A 23221-nucleotide genomic window follows, 5' to 3' on the forward strand; every position below is an offset into this window, starting at 1 on the left:
AGAAAATCCCCAAACTCGGTTCCATGGGTGACTCTGGGTCATCTCTCTGCGGTAAGGTAAAGGTAAAGGTACCCCTGCCCATATGGGCCAGTCGTGTCCGACTCTAGGGTTGTGCGCCCATCTCATTGTAGAGGCCGGGGGCCAGCGCTGTCCGGAGACACTTCCGGGTCACGTGGCCAGCGTGACGAAGCTGCTCTGGCGAGCCAGCACCAGCTCAGCACACGGAAATGCCGTTTACCTTCCCGCTAGAAAGCGGTACCTATTTATCTACTTGCACTTAGGGGTGCTTTCGAACTGCTAGGTGGGCAGGAGCTGGGACCGAAAGACGGGAGCTCACCCCGCCGCAGGGATTCGAACCGCCGACCATGCGATCGGCAAGTCCTAGGCACTGAGGTTTTACCCACAGCGCCACCCGCGTCCCTCTCTGCGGTATCTTATCTTAAAGTTTTAAGTGTCTATACGCTTATCGCATTTATAAATTTTAAATTTATTGTTGTACATTGTTTTAAATGTTTGTTTTCCTTCTGGGATTGTACCCCAAGTGTGTTTTATAAGCTGGTCTCTGACTGTAATAAATTATCTAAATTATCTATATTATTTATCTTATCTATCTTATCTACCTACCTACCTACCTACCTACCTATCTATCTATCTATCTATCTATCATCTATCTATCATAAGAACGTAAGCAAAGCCTGCTGAGTTAGGCCAATGGCCCATCTAGTTCAGCATCCTGTTCTCACAGAGGCCAACTAGGTGCCCGTGGGAAGTCCGCAAGCAGGACTCAAGTGCAACAGCACTCTGCCCAACTGTGATTCCCAGCAACCGGTTTTCAGTGCCTCCAACAGGGAGGTTTGAACACCTTCTCCTCTTCTTTGCTACTCATACCCACTGTCCAATTGTAATTCTGATTCATAATTGTATTTCTCTGTATTTCTTTAGCAGACACCTTTAGTGTCACAGGAAGAAGGTAGCATTCTAATAGTCTGAGAGTCCTTAACCAAGAAGGCAATGAAACCAGAAAAGAAGCTCAACCTTTACAAAAACAAATGCCTGTGAGAATCAGAGGGGGTTGCAGAAAATAACGGAGCAGAGCACAATCCCATTCTTCCCAAAGCCATGCTCTCATATGCCTGCAAGCTACTTAAAATCTAAGAGGACTATTGCAGGCTCAGCTGGTTTTTGCCACCCCAGCAAACAATATACACCAACCTTGGAAAATGTGGAGCCTTTCCCTTCAGTCTGGATAGTGATGGTCTGGGTTCTGCGTTGCAGTATTTGGTCAATATCTTCCTCACAGAACTTGGAGCCTTCGTCTTCTTCATCCATCAAAGCCCCATAAGCGCCTTTTCGCAATAAATCTTCGACCTCCATTTTTGAGAGCTGCTGCACCTTCCAAAGAGACAAACAAAAAGAAAAGAGAACCCCACCTTGGACAGAGAACAGAAAAAAAAACTGGCAACTTCAAAAAGTAGGTTCTGGGATAGCTCAGTCAGTAGAGCATCAGACTCTTAATCTCAGGGATGTGGGTTCAAGCCCCACGTTGGATTCCTGCATTGCAGGGGATTGGACTAGATGATCCTCAGGGTCTCTTCCAACTCTATGATTCTATGAAGTCTACAGAAAGGAATGAAAATTAGCAGACCCAAAGGTCATGGTTCCAAAAGGCCTCCTTACCCCATTGTTGCTCCCCTTGCGATTTATGTCCTGCAGCACCGCTTTGTCCAAGCCTAGCTTCAAGCTGGCCTTGTCAAACATCTCTCGCTCGTAAGAGTTCCTAGTGATGAGGCGATAGACCTTCACTGCCTTGCTTTGGCCTATCCGATGGCAGCGAGCCTGAGCCTACAGGAGAGAGACAAGGAAGGCATCACTGGAGACAGAGCTGGCCGAACTGGAGGCAGCGGGGGAGCTTTCTCCATCCACATCACCATCAAAATCCTTTCCCCCCCCCCCACCTCTCTTAACCCTCTCAGAACTGCATCTGAACCCATCAGGTGGAGGAAGAACAGCCATGCCAAGGCTTCCCTGTATAAAAGACCGTAATAGACACCACCATAAGACTCACAAACCGTAAGACTCAGAAACAACCAAAGCATTTCCAAATCGGGGCATATTAGAGTTTACTTTTATTGTTGGGAAAACTTTTATGAGTACAAAACCCACTGAAAACTAAAAATGCATGTACACCTGAAGCTGGAAGAGATACCCTATTGATGTGGAAGAGATGGAAGTGTCAGGTTCATGCCCCTTCAAGCACCCTTTTGCCTTCTGAGCAGTGAGTTCCACATTTTTCATGGTCATTCTACATAGCCTCTGTTCCCACAGACAGCCACAAGCTTTTAGCCAGACCTTTGGACCTTGTGGTCCCATCTCAGAGATTTTGGCAGTACCTGCAGATCGTTTTGTGGATTCCAGTCCGAGTCAAAGATGATGCAGGTGTCAGCAGCGGTAAGGTTGATGCCCAGCCCTCCTGCCCGTGTACAGAGCAAGAACACAAAGCGGTCTGAATCCGGCTTACAAAAGCGGTCAATGGCAGCCTGGCGTAAATTCCCACGCACCCGCCCATCAATGCGCTCATAGGTGTACCTGTGTAAAGAGGGAGGCATAATAGGTCACCTTGGGAATAGGGCAAAAAAGGAACAGCAGCACCACAGAACCAGGACTTTCTGCCTCCAACTGTGGCCAAATTAGCAACAGAGCTGTGTTGGTAAAGCTAAGCAAACCCAGTTTCCTTACTCTGGTGTTGTGGAAAAGAGCAATGGCCATGAAGCAGCCATCCCTGTTTCAAATCTCAGTCTAGCTATGAATTCTTTGGGAGACTTCAATCACACTAATAGCTCTTAATCTTACCCCAATCTCTACAATATAAAGAGAATACTGCTGGCCTATGTTACAGGCTTGTTGCCAGGATTGTTGAGGCATTGTGGATGGAATGCTTTGCAGCCATGCTCTAAAGTGCTAAAATATCACCACCACCACCATCTGTATCTGTTTTTTTTTTGTTTTGTTAAATAGACATGCATAGGATCTAGGAGTTACTCTGATATCAGCAAATACACCTGGTACTCCAAGACCAAGCTGGTCCCCTATAATAATCCCCCAGTTTTACCCAAAGCCCACTTCCCCCCCAGGGCTTTCTATGTAAGATGTTCTCTGATACCAATAGTCAAGAAGTAGTAAAGCAACTAGATTACTATGCAAAGAGCTGGAAATGTATTTCAAATAGGCACTAGTATTACATGTTAAAAAAAAAACCTATTCAGTCTCCGAGGTCCCAGATTAAAGTTCTAAGCACCAGGCAACTTAAAGCCCAGGATTTTCCCAACTGTGATGTGCTACTTCTTGTGCGACTTCTAGCAGCCTTTGTCACATTACAGAAAGCAGCTGGAATAAGATTCGAGACAGTAACTGCAAGTGTGCTGCTTAGAGAGCGGGTCTCCACCAGGGAGGCACTTTTAAGCCAGCAGCGGCTGGTTCACTCAGAGAAGAAGGTGTGCACTACAGAACTGATAAACTGCAGGAGGGCTGCTGGAGCCATCTAGTCTCACAGTGAGAAAGCAACTACATAGATACACATCACAGTGAACTGCTATGATTTCCAGAGGGGCTGCCACATAACTCTGTTGCAGCCTTGTGGCAACTTAAGCACTAACTAATGTGTTAGCGCACAAGCTTTCATAGACTGGAGCCCACATCATAAAAATGGGACTCTACTCCACAAAATCTTACGCTATAGTAACTGTGGCACCTTTTAAGGTGCCACAAGACTTTACCGCATGACAATGAACTTAAAATGACTGGACTACTTCTTAATTAGGAACAATTAAGAAGCTGCCTTATACCAGATGAAACTATTTGTCTATTTAGCCCTCTACTGTCTATTGTGATTAGCAGTGACCAATCGATCCTATTTTTCACAGGGGATGACAGGAATTGAACCTGGGACTATCTCCATGCAAGGCATGTGTTCTACCACTGAGCTATGGTTTCTTTCCTCTATGGGTACTGAATTCTCAGTAGGGACTGCTATCCCGCATGGTAGTGGTTCAAGGCAGATTGTGACTCAAATAAACAGAGAAGAATGGATCCAGGGAAAGTGAGTTATGACAGCTGCAAGGGATGGAGGGTTTGTGCTTGCTTTCACAACACAGCTGTTCCCTTCCTGCCTCCAAGGGTAAAGGAAGAGAATCTATGGGGAAAGAGAAAAACAGTAAGAGGATGAAGGAGAGGATCTAGGCAGAGGGGGAGAAGAAAATGGTATATATGAGTGCATTGGAAGATGACAGTAAGCCTAGCAGCTTAGCATGCTCTGGAAGGATATCACTGATCCAGGTGATGCTCTGTGGTGCGAGCTCTTGGGCTGTACTGACCGCCTCTGGATGAGATAATCCTCCAGGATATCAAGGCAGCGCACCATCTGGGAGAAGATCAGCACCTTGTGCCCGCCTGCAATCAGCTTCGGCAGCAGCTTATCAATCAACACCAGCTTGCCTGCTGCCTGGATCATCGCCTGTAGCTGGAAGTCAAGAGCATCTGGACTGTGGGTTTTACGGAAATCCTCCAGGATCTTCTCCTCTGCCCCTGGCCCAGAGAGAGAGAGGGGGGGTGGGTGGGAAATTCACCAGTGGTTCAAGGTTCATAATCAACTCCCAAAACATCCCTAGCACATTATTGCTTTGTTTTGGTGCTGCTCATTATTTACCACGGAGACTTTGGTAAAGGAACTGTGATGGGGGTGAAGGAGGCAGTCCTTATACCTCTAGGCCAAGGGTGGGGGACCTGTAGTTCTCCAGATGTTGTTGACTAGAACTCCTCCCGTCCCCGCTGCTGGAACCATTGATGGCACCATCACCCCCTAAGGAAACACCTGATTCATCTGCAAGTTGCTACGGTAACTATTGCCACTTCACTACGGGTGAGGAAACTGCAGCAGCATCACAGGCCAAGTGTGCTGGAGTACCCAGATTCCAGCCCCACCCCTTACCATTGATGAGGTAGGGGTGGTTGCAGCACTTGCGCAGCTCCATCATGGTGTTGATGAGGTTAGGCATGTTGTGCTGGTTAGCACCCTTGGACAGGAAGCTGAAATTCTTCTCCAGGATAGCCCGGTAGTATTTCTTCTGGATGTTGGTCAGTTCTACCTCAATGATGGTCTCCTGTTTGGGTGCTAGGTTCTTTTCCACATCGTCTTTCAGCCGTCTCAGCATCATGGGTTTCAGGAGAGACTGGAGCTTTTTTACCTACCAGGATCAAGAAGAAAGATAATCCATTAAGACTGCATGGGATCTCAGCTCAGACAGCAACTCTGGAACTTCACATACAAAGGCTCTCCATATGCCAGACCTAGCATACTGATTAAGTAAGCAACTGCCCAGAACTCAGACATGCAAATTCTAAGATGTCAGGGCAAAGCCCGCTTACTGCTCTTTTGTGAGCCTCAAGCAGGGAAAGTAGCATATGCAACAAATATGCCTAGTTGGGAGAAAAGTGGTACATACTATTATTACTATTATATATTTATTTATACTCTGATTTCTTCCTGTCAGGGACTCAAGGCGGTTTACAGATAAAGGCAACTAAAAACGGGGGGGGGGGGGGGAGAATCATTGAAACACACATGCCCTACTGAAGTGAGCCCCGGCTCAGCACACCAGCTGAGAGTCAGTCCTGCAACCTTTCCTATTTACCTGTTCCTCTGTCTTGAGGTCCCCAAACTCTTCCAGGAAAGCCGTCTCAGATGGGAACTGCTGTGGTTCCAAGAAGTTCAGCAGGCTGAAGAGCTCCTCCACCGAGTTCTGCAAGGGTGTCCCAGTCAGGAGCACTTTGTGTTCCTATTTGCCATGCAGGGAGAGATCAGGACAGGACACTTGCTGAGGCAACAGGATGGACAGGGCACTAACTCCTGCATTGTGGCCCTGCAGTGCTTTTGCTTCTGGAGCAGAGGCAGCTGGTGACAGGTCACTCTGCCAGTCAAAGGGTCTGCTTTCAGCTCTTGGAGAAGCCAGCTTCTCATAGACCATTCTTACATCTTTACAGCCAGCACCTGCCCTGCCCAAACCATTGCCACCTGAGGGAGAAGCAAACATTCTATTGCAAGCCAGATGGCTCCAAGCCATCTTCCTACAGGAAAGCACTTAACTTCCCAAACTGCCCGCTGTAGAAAATGCTAAGAGTCCACAAGTTTTGACTGATGGTTTCATCCAGACACAGTGACTCTCCTAAGGATATAACTGGAAAAGCTATGCTATGGTATGCCTCTGGTGTGCATGAGAGACATGCAGCACATAGCTAGAAGGCTGCTAGAAGTTCCCATTCAGAGCCATGCAGGGACAAAGCACAATTACCGTATTTTTCGCCCTATAGGGCACACCTCGGTTGTTGTTGTTTTTTTGGGGGGGAATAAATAAATTTTTATTTCCCCCCCCCAGCCGTGGGGCTGGGGCGGGGTAAGCCCGAGCTTCCCCCAACCCCAGCCCCCAGAACAGGCTGCTGCCCGCAAGCCTTGCGAGCCCACGGCAGCTCCTGCCAGGCTCCCAAGGCTTGCGGATAGCTTCCTGAAGCCTGGAGAGCGAGAGGCTTCAAGTGCGTGCTATAGGGTGAAAAATACGGTATCTTGGGCAAACCTCAGGACGTGTGTTGTGCAACTGTGGAGTAGGATCCTGGCCACAGTACAGCAATTGAAATTGGTGTGCACATGCACAGCATTCAGTAACCTCGTACCAGGGTTGGATTCCCGCAGTGCACAGAAGAAGAAATTCAATTTGGAAAGCCTCACCAGAGACATGAGTTTCAGTCCTTCCAGTAATTTGCAGTTCCTGTTCTTGAGCCGATGGGCCTCATCGATTACCACACAGCGCCACTGGATCTTCTTCAGCTCTGGGCAGTCAGCCAGGATCATCTCAAAGGTGGTGATGACTACATGAAATTTGAAGAGCCCTGAAAGAGGATTGCCCTGGAGATACCAAAACAAGATGGGAGAGTTTGCTAGCAGCTAGGACTGCTCAGGTAGCAGGAGTCCCTCAAGTTCTTGACTGAGGCACCTGGTGCCTGAAAAGTGCCAGTCAAGCTCAACAGAAGGGGACTTGCAAGCTCCACTTAAAACAGAGGCCATGGAACTACATCACCAGTAATCTTCTCCTTACTCAGCAGTTGCCCATACCTAGCATAACTCCACTGTTCACTGAGCATACCCATAAGTAGAGAAGGGGAACTATTAATTGCACCTGGAGTCTGCATCTATAACTGAAGGACAAGCAGCCCTTCCCAATTAGGTTTCTCCCCCAAGGTATCCAGGTGGTAGAGCCCCACTCTCTGCTTTCTGAAAGTTTTGTTCAATTCTGACAGTGGGGGAAGGTGCAGCCTGAACCTCACTTTCAGAACCTCCCAAACATGTGCCGCTACTGAGTCAGCTGCACCACTCACACTACCCTCAACTACTCTAAATTACAAGTGGACTGGTCATGTTGGCTGTGTTTTATTTCCAGTCAGAGGTAGGTTGTCTCTGAATACCAGTTGTTGCAAATTACACTCAGGTCCTGCTTGCAAGCTTCCCGTAGGTTTCTGGTTGGCCACCATGAGAACATTGGATGAGATGGACCTTTGCAGGGCTCTTAAATTTTGTTGTTGTTTTTCATGTACTCCTTGGTTTTAGATTCCCCAATGTAGTAAAGCCTCCCCACCCTGCTCCAGAGCATTGTTAGGAACCCTGCAGGCCACATTCCCAACGGAAGTTAAAAAACACACCCAGACACAGCAGTAGCAGCAAGAATTCCAGGCGTGCCTGGGGACCAGAGAGCATCACGAACCTGTGGATCCCGGTACACCATCTCATACTGCTGGATCATCTGGCGGCTTATCTGGCTGCCATGGTACACGATGGCATTCATCTCAGTCCACGTGCGGAACTCTCTCTCCCAGTTTGTGATTGTGGAGAGTGGGGCAATGATGAGGAACGGCCCCCGAAGGCCCATCAGGTATATCTCAGAGAGGAATGTAATGGACTGGATTGTCTTCCCCAAACCCATTTCATCAGCCAGAATGCAGTTCTTCCTATGGGAAACACCACAAGCAGGTATTACAATCCCTGGGAAGCACACAACTGAGCAAGGCCTCCTGCAGATGATTCCTGGCTTTAACACTGACAAAGTGTGTTACCTAGACAAGTTGTTTAACCTTCTGGCGCGCTTTCCCCCCACCTACTTGCTTCTTAAGCGTTCATGTCTACATCCCACGGAAATGAGTGCCAAATTAACTAGTACTGATGGCAAATAGCCTCAGACATTTGCAGCAAAAGCAACATGTGCACACTGTATGGGGTTAGGTTCCCATGCTGCACGTTTCCAACAGTTGCACAGTTCTCCTGCCTCCACATTCCTAGCATAAGTTATAGGCACATTTGCTCCAGCTACCCTGCAAGTGACTAAGATGTCAAACCAATTAAACTATACACCAAATCAACAAAAAATCCCCAAAACCCAGCTGAATGCTTATAGCCTCTGAAATATGCTAACAGCACCCCTTCAAACAACTCCTGTTGCTACTTCATTGTTACTGATGACATTTACCAAAGATGCCCCTGTGCCATCTGCAACTCACCTGTTGTACCAATTAAAGAGCAGCCAATTCATTCCTTCTAGCTGGTACTCCCGCAGTTGGTTGTTGTTCTTATAGTCCCGAGTTTTCACTAACTTTTGCCAGGACTCAGAGGCAGGACGCTCCTGGAGGGGGAAATAAGAAAGGCGTACAGTGACTAGTGCAAAGACTAATCTTATCTTGGGAAAGATATTTTCATAATTGATTAGCACTTCTAACTAGTTCCCACATTCTATAGCAAGCTACATTTTGTGTTTATGGTATGGTACTGGCTATGGCAAAAGTGCCATGCACTCACAGATTCCCAAGGGCTGAAAGGGAAAACCCCATCATCAAATTCAACCCACCTACCTCTACTGGCAGCAGAAGGGGTGAACCTAAGTGATGGAAGCACATGTGTTCCATGCCAACTTTATGATGGCCAGAATGCTGTATTAGGCCAGAATACACTAGGAGCCTGATAAAGTAAAGACATGCAATGTGTTCATAAGTTTTCCCATAGTGGTTCAGGGCACAAAGAACAAACTAGGGCACTTACATCATTCAGATCACAGTGTGCCGCAGAACAGGAATGAACAGAACCCCTACAGAAGAAGTAGTTCTGGGTGACTGAAGCCACATCCTACAGGCAAAAGCTTTTTGTTTTGTTTTTTAAAGTAAGCAAAAAGGGCTTGGGGAAAAACTCCTTACTGACCTATAATATGATACTCATTAGGATCTATAACACAATGGAACAATACCAAAAACCCATCCACATAAGTCATTCTAGGGAAGCATTTCATTTTTATCCCTCTGGCACAAACATATCCCACACATGACCCCATCCAGAGTTTCGGATTCCTTTGATGAAAGCAACATTTGTTTATTTTTATTTATTACATGAAATTGTTCCTACACCAGCTATTTCAAAGGGTGGAGGAAAGCTGAAAAGAGATATAGATCCATAAGCCATGCTACACAGCAAGGGACCTTCAAAGGGTTGGACTTTATTTAGAAGGCCACTGAAGTAGCCACAGCTCTGCTCAACATTAGCAGCACATTAAGGCACAGCTCCTACTCCATCCAGGTCTTCATAGAAAGAAGACAGAATATGAATCTTTCAGCACAATCCTATGCACAGCTGTCCAGTGGTATTTACTCAAAGGTAAATGTGTACAAGACTGCAGCCAGACAAACTGGTGAATAAATCCTCCTAATGAAGATGAGTGGAATACACTAGGAATTTATCAGAAACATAGAGGACTGCCTCACACCAGGTTGGACTACTTAGCCAACAATAATATTTTTTATTAAATTTATTTCACGTCCTTTCGCCAAAACAAGCCCAGGAAACAACAAAGCAATAAAACAACACAATTAAAAATAAAATGAGCAAAAGCATTCTGTTCCCATATAGTGGAAAAGTAGACATCTATAGGAAGCCCAACAAGCCAGATGCGGGAAAAAATAATTGTTTCCCTTTGGAGAGTGTCTTGTTTTGTTTGTGGGACCCAGGTCCTTTCCAATACAGTTTCATAATTTTACTTGTTTTATCATTGTAATGGCTTATCTCCTTTTTTAGACTGCATATCTATTGTTGTAACCTGCCCTAGGGAGCTTATGGTGAAGGGCAAGCAAGGAATCACATAAGCAATTAAGCAAAACAGCACTCTCCTATTCCCTTTTCCCAGCAACTGGGACTCAGCACAAGGCCACTGAAACTGGAGGTAATCTACAGACATCGTGACTATCAGTCACTCACCACTTCCATCTTATAAGCCTGACTGGACTTGCCTAATACAGTCCTCCTGGTTTTCAGGGAAGCTACTACCTATTTTTTATGGGGGTCAGCTCTGCTCATGTCAGTGAGCCATTAGTTACAAACTCATGTACCGAACATGACACCTACAAAGCATCTCTGCACCATCCAGCTGGAGCTCACATCACAAAAGATATGAAGAGCCACTATCAAGCAACCACAAAATGATGGTAAGCAGCAGATAATAACACTACATGAATAGCCAAGGCTAAACTAGCAGATGCTCTGTGAGACATCTGGATGAAAGTGGGGGAGGAAGGGCTGGAAAGAGAGGAAGGTTACTGCGGTGAGTTGAACAGCCTCAGCAAAAATATCAAGATAAGGGTAGGAGCAACATCTTAAGAGAGAGTGCCAGGATTGAGAAGAACCTAACGCTAAAATTCATCAACACACAACATTTCCCTCCTGATTAAACTGAAGTTTCTCTCTTAACTCTTACCAGGGATTTGATTTCTGGTTGGATTTGCAGAGAGAGAAACTCTTTGATCTTTCCAGGGTCGACATCTTCCTCCAGCTCCCAAGTGCTTTCCTCATAAGGCAATGAGCACCATTTCACCAGGTAGTGAGTCACCTCCTGCAACCCATGGAAAACAAAGGAGATGCAGAAAACAAGTGACAAAGCGCAAGTGACAGAACTCCTTTGGGAACCCTGTTCTGTACATATACCAAGAAAGCAAGAGCCTTAAGCAAATGGAAGCACATAAAAATCTGTTGCACAAATCCCTACAGAGAAGGAAACCAAGGATAAGGAAGCTTTGCATCAAGAGCGATGGGAACTGAGTGCAGGGATGCTGACAGATGCAACTGTACAACCAGCTATCATAAAAACATTCCTAAGGCAGAGGAGGGGCTGTTTTTTCTAAAAATAATAATAATAAACTGCGCATATACCTTAACTCAGGGGTGAGCAGAAGATCTTGGCCCAGTGATGGACCATTTGGTTGGTTAGTGTGATGGGATAATGAGCTGCTTGTGCGTAAAGCTTGATCCCTCTGGGGTTTGGTTGGTCATCCCAACCTAGGCACTAACGGAGCTCCCCAAAGCATGACTCCGTTAGTCGCTGGTAGAATCTGACAGTGGGCGTCTACGGAACCTACGCCAACATAAAAGCTGTTTGACAGACATGCGCTTTCGTGACTCTCTGCGTGACAGTTTCCGGCGCAGGGTGGGAGTTCCTAACGGGGGTCTTGTTACCTCTTCGCGGTCGTCACTGGAAGTATCCCAGAGCCTCCCCTCCACTGTGACTCCTGCACTCCCCCTGCTGGTTCCTTCTGCTGCAGATTCTCTCCTATTCTCATGGAACTTATCCACCACCTCTCTCTCCGATGGCAGTTCCCTGACATCCACCTCCCCCCCAGGGCCCCCTTCACCCCCTCCCGCCTCCTCTCCCACTGGCGGTGAGGACGGAAAGCCCCTGAAGGAACTCTCCTCGTCGTCCGAGGATTCAAACACTTCTAGCCACGGCGTACCGTCTCTCTCCCCGTCTTCCTCTTCTTCGTCTGAGTCGGCTTCCTCACCCACCCCTGACTCAGGGAACCCTTCAAACTCTCCTTCCTCATCGGTGGTACCAAAGTGTTCCCTTCTAAATCGTGCCACGGGTTGCGGTTTTCTTGGGAAACGCTGATGAAATGTTTCTATTAAAACCTCGTCATTGACTACCTCTGCTGGTACCCAAGTGTTTTCCGACTCTACTTCCCCCTCCCATTCTACCAGATATTCCACCTGATTCCCCTTCCACCTGGAATCAATGATTCCTGCCACGTTCATGTCGCGCTCTCTCTCTTCTATCACGGGCGTTTGGGTGGCCTCTCTCTCATGCTCCCCCCACTCACGTCCCTCTCGGTACGGCGACAGTAATGACCTGTGAAATACTGGGTGTAACTTCATGTGACTGGGCAGCCTGAGTTTGAATGCTACTGGGTTGACCTGCTGTATGACCTCAAAGGGTCCCAATCTTTTGGGTCTCAATTTCTTACACCCTCCTTTGAACGGTAGTCCTTGGGTGGATAACCACACCCGGTCCCCCACCCTTATGGTTTCACCTTCCCTCCTATTTTTGTCTGCTTGCTTCTTATATTCTTCCTTGGCTTTCTCTAAGTTAAGTTGAAGCTGACGGTGGATCGCTTCCATCTCTTCAAAAAAATATTCCGCCGCCGGCACGCTCCACCTCTCCCCTCCCTCTCCTGGGAATGCCCGGGGGTGACACCCATAATTTGCCAGAAAGGGACTCATCCCTGTGGACACGTTCTCCGCGTTGTTGTAGGCAAATTCTGCTAGAGGTAACTTATCCACCCAATCATTTTCTCTGTCTTTTAGATAACACCTCAGGTATTGTTGTAAAATCCCATTTGCCCTTTCCGCTTGCCCATTGGTTTCTGGGTGCCGAGCAGTTGAGAAATTGAGTTCTACGTGTAATAAGCTCATCAGTTTCCTCCAGAACCTGGAAGTAAATTGTTTCCCTCTGTCGCTCAAAACCCTCAAGGGGGCGCCATGCAACCTAAAAATATGTTCTACAAACAACTTGGCGGTTTCCTCCGCTGTGACTGCATGTGAACAAGCTATAAAATGACACATCTTGGTTAATAGATCTACCACCACCATGACAGCTGTTTTGCCTTTGGATTTTGGCAGGTCCGTCATAAAATCTATGGATACTGCCTCCCATGGCCTTTCGGGCGTGGGTAAGGGTTGTAATAGCCCCGCTGGCGCCACCCTCTCTCCTTTTGCTCGCTGGCACCTGACGCAACCCCTGACATATTCCCGTACGTCCTCCCTCACCTTGGGCCACCAAAACTCCCTGGTAACCAACCACATGGTTTTGTGCTGTCCAAAATGTCCCGCGGTGGGGCTGTCATGCAACTGCTTGAGTACTCTGCCCCTCAGTTCCCCGTCGGGTATGTACAGTGCCCCTTTGTAATACAACGCCCCGTTCTTTTCTTCAAACCCCCCTGTGTTCTCCTCTGCCCTCCGGAGCTCTCTGAGTTTCCCTTGGGCGTATTCATCGTTCTCAGTACCCTCTATCAGTTCCCTCTGCCCCACCAATGCCGCCCCACACACCCAGCGGTCTTCAGGGATTACATGCCTTGCCTCGGGCGCTCCCTCCCCCTCTAAGTACTCAGGTTTCCTGGAAAGAGCGTCCGCCCTCACGTTCTCGGATCCGGGCACGTAACGAATCTCAAAGTGGAATTTGGAGAACTCCTGGGCCCATCGTACTTGTCTCTGGTTCAGCACTCGGGCTGTTCTCCAATATTCCAGATTTTTGTGGTCAGTTCGGACTTGAACCTTGTGCTGCGCCCCAATCAGCAAGTGCCGCCATTTCCGGAAGGCTTCATGAATGGCGAGCAGTTCTCGGTCGTATACTGTGTAGTTCCTCTCGGACTTGTTCAACTTCCGCGAGAAGAATGCACACGGTCTCCATTCAGACGTATCTTTTCCCGGCTGGAGAAGAACGGCCCCCACCGCTCGGTCTGACGCGTCAGTCTCCACTCTCATTGGTTGTTGTAGATCCACATGCAACAGTTGCTCTTCTGACGCAAACGCCTGCTTTAAGCGTTCGAACGCCCGCTGCGCTTCTTCCGTCCAAACAAATTTCTTTTTGCTACTAAGACAATCCGTGATAGGCGCTGTCAAATGGGCAAAGTTCTTGATGAACTTCCTATAGAAGTTTCCGAAGCCCAGGAACCTTTGCACGTCCTTCTTGGTCTTTGGTGTTTTCCATTCCAGTACCGCTTGAACCTTGCTGGGATCCATGGCCAACCCCTTGTCAGACAACCGGTACCCCAGGAATTCCACCTCCCTGGTATGAAACTGACACTTCTCCAGTTTCACCCACAGCCGATTTTCTCGCAACTTGCTCAGTACCTCTCTTACATCTCGCACATGCTGCTCCTCATTCGCTGAGTACACCAGGACGCCATCTAAGAACGCTACGCAGTTCTTGTAGAGCAGTGGCCCCAGGACGTGATTCATGAATGATTGAAAGCAGGCGGAGCCCGCTTGTAATCCGAAAGGCATAACTAAATACTCAAAAGCCCCCAAGGGGGTGAACATAGTGGTCTTCCACTCATCCCCCTTTCTCACACGTATCAAATTATATGCCCCCCTAAGGTCCAGCTTGGTAAAAATTTTCCCTTTTCTCACCTGTGTCAGAATGTCATCAATTCTAGGCATAGGGAAAGTCACTGGTTCTGACACTGCATTTAGGCTTCTGAAGTCACATACAAGCCTCGGTTTGCCCGTGTGTTTTTTGTCCACAAAGAACACTGGGCTGCCCCCCACCGCTCGTGACTCTCTGATGAAACCTCGCTTGAGATTCTTGTCAATGAACTCCCTTAACTCCTGCATTTCACTATCTGACATTGCATACAGCTTGCCCACTGGCAATTGTGCTCCTGGGAGTAAGTTAATTTGACAGTCAAAGGGTCTGTGCGGGGGCAGTCTATCTGCTTCCTTTTCGCTAAAGACGTCAATCAAGTCAGCATATTGTGGTGGCACCTTGCCCTTGCCCATCACTTCCACCCCTGCTAGAGTGGCCCTGGCCCCTGCCTGAACCTCTCCCTCTTTGCAGTGTTCTAGGCAATGTGCTGATCCAAAGGAAACCACTCTCTGATGCCAGCCTACTAGAGGATCGTGTAGTGCTAGCCAGCTCATTCCCAAAATAATGGGAGCTCCTCCCAAAGTGGCTACGTTAAACGCTATCAGTTCTGTGTGTCTTGCCACCCTCATTACCATTGGAACAGTCTGCTGGCTCACTTCTCCTCCCAACAGTTCCCTCCCATCAATCGTGGTAACCTGCAAAGGCTTACTTAATGGGATAGTCTGTATCTGGTGTTCAGCTGCAAACTCCTTACTCATGAAATTACAGGAGCTGCCTGAATCCAATAGCGCTTTTATCTTTAGTGGGTGTCCATTGGACAGTTCCAGCAACACCTCTATCACAAGCGCTGGTCTTGGAGGTTCCGGCGTGGGCACATTCACTTCTCCTCTGCCTGACTGCGGTGCCCTGATGCTGGCAGCCAGGCGTTGGCTTTTACTTGCTCGCTGCTTGTTTCTCCTTCCTCCTTCCCCCCAACAGTTCCCGCCATTCCTTGCCATTCCTTCCTTTGCGGACAGACTCTGGCAAAGTGACCTGGCTGTTGGCAGAGATAACATCTCTTGGCGCCCTTCCCCTCCTTCTTCCGCCCTTCACTGGTGTTTGAAACTGCGCGCGCGCGCGCTGTTCCAATTTCCATCGGCTCTGCTGGCGGGAAAGGCTGCTCCGGAATCTCTGGAATGCGGAAATCCTTCCAACGTTCCCCTTTTCCTTCCCGCTTTTCCAAAGCCCTTGCCTCCTGGCGCGCTCCTATGGACAGCGCTGATTTAGTCAGATGATCCATAGACTCCGCCCTGGGCGCCCGGGAAAGTTCATCTTTCACTGCCGGAGAGAGCCCTTCTTCAAACAGCATTTGAATAGGTTCACTCGCAAGGTCCCACCCCAGTCTATGAATCAGCATGCTGAACTCAGTCCAGTACTCACGTACAGATCGGCTCCCCTGTTTACACGCCATTAACTGCCTCCGCACCACCCCTTGCTCAATCTCACTGGAAAACATCAAGTCCATGGCGCGAAAAAACTTCATAGTGTCCTTTAAGATTTCATTATTGGCTGCCATCAGGGGCCGCACCCAGTCCCTCGCCCCTCCCTCTAGATGGCCGATCACGTACGCCACTCTAGAGTTCTCATCAGGGAAGTCATCAAACAGTAGGTTAAGAGCATATTGCATCTCTGTCCTAAAGGCTTGATAGTTCCTGGGATCCCCCCCACATTTCTGCACCAATCCAGGCACCTTTCTGGCAAGTGGGGTGGGTTTCCCTTTATCCGCATCTTGAGCCCTCCTCTCCTCGAGCCTCGCCGTTTGCAGCGCGAGCTGGACCTCCAACGCCCTGTACCTGTCTTCCAGGCTTGGACCTCCTCCAGCCCCAGCTCCTGCACCTCCGGTTCCAGCTGGTTCGCTCATGATGCCCTCTGCTTGCACAAGCTGCTTTCAGAGACTGTCAGATTGCTGTGATGGGATAATGAGCTGCTTGTGCGTAAAGCTTGATCCCTCTGGGGTTTGGTTGGTCATCCCAACCTAGGCACTAACGGAGCTCCCCAAAGCATGACTCCGTTAGTCGCTGGTAGAATCTGACAGTGGGCGTCTACGGAACCTACGCCAACATAAAAGCTGTTTGACAGACATGCGCTTTCGTGACTCTCTGCGTGACAGTTTCCGGCGCAGGGTGGGAGTTCCTAACGGGGGTCTTGTTACCTCTTCGCGGTCGTCACTGGAAGTATCCCAGAGCCTCCCCTCCACTGTGACTCCTGCACTCCCCCTGCTGGTTCCTTCTGCTGCAGATTCTCTCCTATTCTCATGGAACTTATCCACCACCTCTCTCTCCGATGGCAGTTCCCTGACAGTTAGTTAGTTCTTATCTTGAAGAAGCATGCATATTCAGAATATTTAAAAGCAATTAGTTATGCCCTCCACAGTGATGAATAAATTAGATTTGCGTTAAACAGCATGACCTTAATTAATCCATCCCCCCCAAACAGCTAATTCAAAGAAAAGGGAAGAGGTGAGTGGGTTGAAGCTGGGACATTTGCATGCAACAGATATGCCCAGCATTAAATATCAGCACCTGGCATTCTTATCAGTGCCACACTACTCTGGCGCTCACACTGCACACACTCTATGGTCCGTCATGAAAACAAGAGGGATTAATAAGGAGCTGTCAACTGCAAGGAGCAACCATGCTAGAACAACATCTACCTCCCCGGTGTCAGAGTCCTTCGTGTGAGCCACCTCCAAAATTCTATCAACTTCCACGTAGTCTGGGTTGAACATATCTTCATCAGGCTGGCAGAAAAGGATACAAAACAACAGGACATACATCAAGACAGGGTAAAACCTGACTGAACAAAGTAAGCATTAAAACAATAGCTTCTGAAGCCATTAAGCCAGGATCTGTTGGATTATTGTGGTATAAGAAAGCCACACAGGCTGCCACAGGCACTCCCTCTTTCATAAGCCAGTAAAAAAGCATTAGTTGTCCGGTCAGCAACTTTATTTATTTTTAAATACAGGAGCTATATTTTGGACTGAGAAAGGACTGAAGGTCCTTGGACACTGGTTCTGCCTAATGACTCATTCCTACACAAGCAAATGAGTCTTCACCAAACTCCTCCAGCATTTCTAACAGAAGCAGCAGAGGCTGCTTACCTCTCCTTACATCCCTCATCTGATGACTCCAATTCATACAGGCAAATGTACATACCTGAGTGACATAAAAGGGGGTTCTGCCCAAGCCTCTTTTGATGTTCATACTGGGGAAGAGGGGATTAAAAAGAAAAATGGAAACCAACCCCCCCTACTAAAAAAACCTTTTTTGCTCAGGCTTTCACATTTCTAAAACAGCGAAGGTGCATAAGTAAGAGGGGTGTTCTCAGGCTATGCTGAGGTTCGTTTGAGAAATGCAGATGGTATGTGGCAGAGAGAGCTTGAAATGCAAACCCCCCATACTCGGAGTGTGCTGGCCCATTCTGTGCAGGGTCCAGCCCCCTTTGGGTCAAACCTGAAACAGGTTTGGGGCCCTGCCTCCAGTGCTAGTTCCTCCCTAAGCCAAAGAAGATTTTACCTTGCGGAAGGAAGTTGGAAGCCCAAAACAGAAAATGACACCCCACACATCATTTACCAGCTAAGAGCCTCTCTTGTCTGAAAGGAAGCTCTCTGCTGCCAACGTCTGCATCACCACCCTTCCTCAAGGTGATTTTTTTCTTTTCTTTTTTGTCTGCAGAAGCCTGTGCAGGATTATCAAGGAAGGGAGAGCAGCAGCAACAAACTGAATTAGGTTTCCTGAAAGTCCATAAGGTTTCTGAGTGTTCGACCAGGGCTTAACTGGAAGGGTCTTACACAGATGTAATGGAAAGCCACGAAGGGCCACAATGAACCATCAAGCCATCCTTTTCCTCTTCCTACTTGAGGTGAAAATTCCGCAATGTATGCCTAAACACAAACATGCAAAGGTATGGCATCCTGTTAAATCTAGCAAGGGCACAGTATGCTATCTGACACAAAGAGAGGAACATCCAAGATCATGTTCCCCCAAAAAAGATTCTGGCTACCTTGGTTCTCATGGAACTGTTATGGGGCAAAATGTCATCAAACAGAGCTCTGCCCCATTCAAAATGCAGCAACTTCGCATTTTCAACTATCTGGGCCAATAGACAGGCTATGGATTAACTGACAGCTTATAAATAATGAGCAGGTGGAAACCAGCAGCTCTTTATTCTTGCCAGCGCTTCCTTCCTCTTTCTCTCTGTAACAGAGGTGCTAATTCAGGGAAGAAATGCAGAAATGTGATTGCTTATCACAGCAGTGTCTCTTTAAAAACCTCAATGGTTCTGCCACAAAAGAATATGGAAAGCAGTGTGGGAATTGGCTCTCACACTAGGAGACAGGAGGTGAGGACCCCAGTGCATCAAGCAGAGGAGCAGCTGCTCATCGCAGACAAAAGGGAATGATGTGGCACCTTCCACCAGAAACATTTCACACTCGTGCCAAGAACCTGTACAGACAAAGGGCTCAAAACTCCAAGGATTCGCAGCCGCAGTTAGAAAGCAATTTCAATTTCATATTGCTCTGATTTATACCCACCAGGGATGCATGGAAAAAGCTGCAGGTAGCAAGCCTGGCAAGAGCGATAAATTCATATTAAATTTCATTCTAAGTGAGACCAATCTACCTACAGAGCTCAAGCACATGTGCATATGCAAGTAAGTGGAAGAAGAGGCCTGGTGGAACTCTGGTCATTCCTGGAACCTCCTCTGAGGCAGCTGGGTCACAGCAGTGACAATGGGGACCCTCCATACACGCACAAACCTTGGTGATGCTGAGAAAAAGCACCCGTGGGTAATGAAGCCCTGACACACGACACGTCACATAATTCGAGGAGGGAGTGTCAGAGTAGCCCGCCAGGGTCAATGCTCACCTCAGTGAAAATGTGCTTCATCTGGGCCTGCTTATTACGAAAACGCTTGATCTTCTGGGAGATGCGTGGGTCCTTCTCCAGCTCCTCCATTGTGGCCCATTTGCAGTGTAAGTAAGAACTGCAAACGAGCAGAAAACACCATAAAGGGCATGAAGAAACAGAGCTTGTCCCCCTACCCCCCCCTAAAAAAAACCCCCCAAGGGAACACAACTCTAGGACATCATAACAAACAGAGCCATAAAAGCCACAGGGTTGTATCCAATGCAGTGCTTCATAAAATGTCCCATGCGCAACGTGACTTCATCTCCCTCTCCTCCCCTCGCCTAAACAACCCCTAGATCTCTAGGTCTGTTCTAGAGGTTCCCACCAACCTTCTGGAGCACATATGGGAAGAACGCAGGGGGAGGAGTGGAGAGGGAGCCCCATCGTGCCAGTGGAAATCCCTTGTGCTGACAGGGTGCATTAGTTGAATACTGCCCATAACCAGAAACTTAATGGGGGGAGGGTGAAACAGAACTGCATGGCAGATGAGCAGCACGTGTAAGCAATGGTCAATCTCACTTTCTAATAAAGATCACTCACTTGGAGTGGGGAATTAAAGGGAAGGTCAGGTCAAACTACAAATAAGGAAGTAGGCTGCAAGAAGCAGACCTTCTACCCAAGTGAATTGGGGGGGGGGACTACAGGACAGCGGACCACTGAAGCAGCGAAACCGAAGACAAAGCAAGAAGGTGCAAGGAATTAGCACTTGTTCCCTAAAGACACAGCAGTGAGGTTGGAGTGAGTGGAAGGAACAAATGCGTTATCAATGCGTAAACAAGCTGGAAAGAAGAAAAACCACATGCCATACATACAAATTGCGGTACTTTACGTAGAACTCTTCCTGCTCGTAAGTTGCTCCTCCTGGGTAGGTCTGGAACAACAGCAAGTGCTCGGTAAGCCGCATTTACATGGAAGAGTTACTAGGACCACACTGTACGGCCAGCGTGATCTCACCTGAACTGTTCTGCTCTGATCTAGCAGAACAGAGTGTAACAGACTCAAGCACCTTCCTGCATGATACATGGGAGGGCGAATGCTGGAGCCCAGTTGGCAAGAAGCACAGAGGTGGAGCAAGGGAAGGCAGAAAATTCTGTTTCCATCCCCAATCAGTAATGGAACTCTTGAGACTTTCAATAAACCCAGGCAGCAAGGAAGGACAATGCAGCATACAGGACCTAAGTCCGATACAGTGCTGCCCCGCAAGACGAGCGCCTCGCAAGACGGAAAACCCACTAGACGAAAGGGTTTTCCGTTTTGGAGGCGCTTCGCAAAACGAATTTCCCTATGGGCTTGCTTCGCAAGACGAAATGTCTTGCGAGTTTTTCCGCCTTTTTCCCCTCCCCCCCTTTTTCTAAGCCGCTAAGCCGCTTATCCGCTAAGCTGATAAGCCGCTAAAAGCCGCTAAACCGCTAATAGCGCTAATCCGCTAAGCCGTCAATGGGCTTGCTTCACAAGACGAAAAAACCACTAGACGAAGAGAATCGCAGAACGGATTCTTTTCGTCTTGCGAGGCACCACTGTACTAAATTTCCCCCATATGCTTCAGGAGCAGATAACAGAGGCCACACAACACTCTCAATGGACAAGAACTGACCTCTTCTAACCCCAGAAAATGCACAGAACAGCCACTCCTGACAACTTTGTAAGAAAAGCCCTATCGCCAAGCAGACTGGAGACTGTCTTTAAAGCACATGCTTTATTCTACAGCAAATGCTGTAAACCCACTTGCGACATGGTAAATAATACATCAGCCCATATTAATATGGAGTCCCAGATTTTAAAACTCAGCCAAACTCTAGCGAGCGAGATGAACCCAAACCTTAAGTAAGCAGCCACATCTCCACCTCCTCCCTTCAGCTTGGGACTGGAGACAGGAGGCAGAACAAGTGGGCTTCTCTCTGCACCAAGCTCAAAGAACTCATTGGGTGCAGAGGCGCAGCGAGCCTCTGCCTTCCCTACCTCCAATTTTGAGCTGTTTCTTGCTTTCTGACCCTCCTTATGTCTGAGCTGAGAGTTAGATTTTCCTGTGACCTTGGACTCCGTTTCTCAGGCACAGTAAAAGGTCAAGGACAATACCCGGTACAATTGCTTCATCAAAATAATAGGTTGAAAGCCTAACTATTCTGAATTTTTTGTTTTAATAAAAAAATAAACCCTGCAAATCTTGCAGGAAGAATCATTATCCAGTTCCTTTCTCTAAATGTTATATACTCAACCACATGGGTCCACCTTCCCATTCCATGATATGCAGACTATGTGCATGTACTGCACCCAATGCACAGTTTCTCCTCCTCAACTTCGCATCATATACAGTCATACCTTGGATCCCAAACACCTTGGTACTTGGACGTTTTGGCTCCCAAATGCTGCAAACCTGGAAGTGAGTGTTCCGGTTTGCGAACCTTCCGTGGAACCCGAACGTCCGGCGGGGCTTCCGTGGCTTCCGATTGGCTGCAGGAGCTTCCTGCAGCCAATCAGAATCTGTGCTTTGCAAGTTGAACGGGCTTCTGGAATGGATTCCATTCGACTTCCAAGGTACGACTGTAATTACTCAATGAAGAGTGAATGCCTGATTCAGAAGGACACTTTTCTCCCTTACATGCAATCTCCCCACTCAATTCACCAACTGCTTCTACTACTAACAGTACAGAACATTTGTTTAAGACCCATACCATGTTATACCGGTTCGTAGAGGCAACGTAGCCCCAGCCCAAAAAGCTTAGTCGGTATGACGTCAAACTCCTACAGCAACCCTACACGGGTTGCCATGGCTTAACTCTACCCACTAGAGAACTTTCGCCCAACATACTTCGTGCAGCCTAGAAAAAGACCAGTTAGGATCTCATGGTAAGAGAGTTACTCACCTCCTTCTGCACCATCCTGGAGGCAAGGATCCTCTCAATGATGTTGGCATCATCCTCAGGAGGCTCCTGTGGATCCCGAGACAGTAAGGTTAGTTATTCTGATGCAATAGCGGCATCTGATGCCCCAGAATTGCACAGGTTAAAAAGGGGGAAATCCTCAAGCTCTCAAATCCCAACTCAAGGCCTCTTCTGGAATTAAAAGACAGGCAAATGTGTATGTCAGGCTTCATCAACCTGGCACCCTGCAGGACTCCAACTCTCATCAGCCTGACATCATCCAAAACATGTGGAGGGCACCAGGTTAATGAAGGATGTTCTATAGTAATTCTGCTCATGTAGGGCTGGGCCGCCCATGAGGTCAGTGGGGTGAGGAAGCTGCCTCAGGCAGCAGAAACAGGAGCCACCACACCACCCAGCTAAAGGAGGCTGCGGTGTGGCAGTACAGCATGTTCCTGTTTTGCCTCAGGTGGTGCGCTGCTCTTGGCTTAGGTGCTTTGTGGTGTGCTTTGCTATGGCACTAGGACTAGGTATACCCACATTCAAATCCCTGCTCACTGGGTGACCTTGGGCTAGTCACGGTGTCTCAGCCTAACCTACCTCACAGTGTTTTTGCATGGATAAAATGAGAGAGGGTACCATGCATGCCACCTAGAGCTCCTTGAAGGAAAGCTGTGATAGATATGTAATAATAAATTTTAAAAATGTGGAGTCGTCAGTGAATATGCCTGTACAACATACATGCTCACAAATAACTGCGTATCAAATCCATGTTACCATTTTTGTTTTGTTTTGTATGTATTAAAAAGTAACGCGTCAGGCCCTATTCAGACCACCACTGGAAACAAACTGGGAGCTTAAGAAGTGAAGTTAGTTTACATGTTTTGGTTACTTGTACATAGCATGTTCCATGTTCTTGGAT

At 47.9% G+C, this 23221-nt stretch overlaps 1 protein-coding gene across 7 annotated transcripts in view; it reads right to left on the bottom strand.

Moving 5' to 3' along the window:
* CHD6 (chromodomain helicase DNA binding protein 6) overlaps positions 1-23221 on the bottom strand; it is a 113278-nt gene that overhangs the window by 27855 nt on the left and 62202 nt on the right. For 5 of the 7 annotated variants that reach the window (XM_081864705.1, XM_081864704.1, XM_081864707.1 and 2 more), the window contains 14 exons: positions 22303-22368; positions 20251-20309; positions 19397-19514; positions 17179-17265; positions 10830-10964; positions 8596-8717; positions 7806-8049; positions 6776-6952; positions 5688-5831; positions 4985-5240; positions 4371-4581; positions 2391-2586; positions 1678-1842; positions 1213-1395 (listed from right to left, as the gene is read on the bottom strand). In XM_081864705.1, the coding sequence (XP_081720831.1) occupies positions 1213-1395; positions 1678-1842; positions 2391-2586; positions 4371-4581; positions 4985-5240; positions 5688-5831; positions 6776-6952; positions 7806-8049; positions 8596-8717; positions 10830-10964; positions 17179-17265; positions 19397-19514; positions 20251-20309; positions 22303-22368 (2163 nt within the window). The remainder of the gene's footprint in view (positions 1-1212; positions 1396-1677; positions 1843-2390; positions 2587-4370; positions 4582-4984; positions 5241-5687; positions 5832-6775; positions 6953-7805; positions 8050-8595; positions 8718-10829; positions 10965-17178; positions 17266-19396; positions 19515-20250; positions 20310-22302; positions 22369-23221) is intronic. The other 2 variants (XM_081864709.1, XM_081864708.1) reach the window with 2 other exon arrangements.

The sequence above is a fragment of the Podarcis erhardii genome (assembly GCF_964252035.2).
Source record: "Podarcis erhardii genome assembly, chromosome: 6".
Classification (NCBI taxonomy): domain Eukaryota; kingdom Metazoa; phylum Chordata; class Lepidosauria; order Squamata; family Lacertidae; genus Podarcis; species Podarcis erhardii.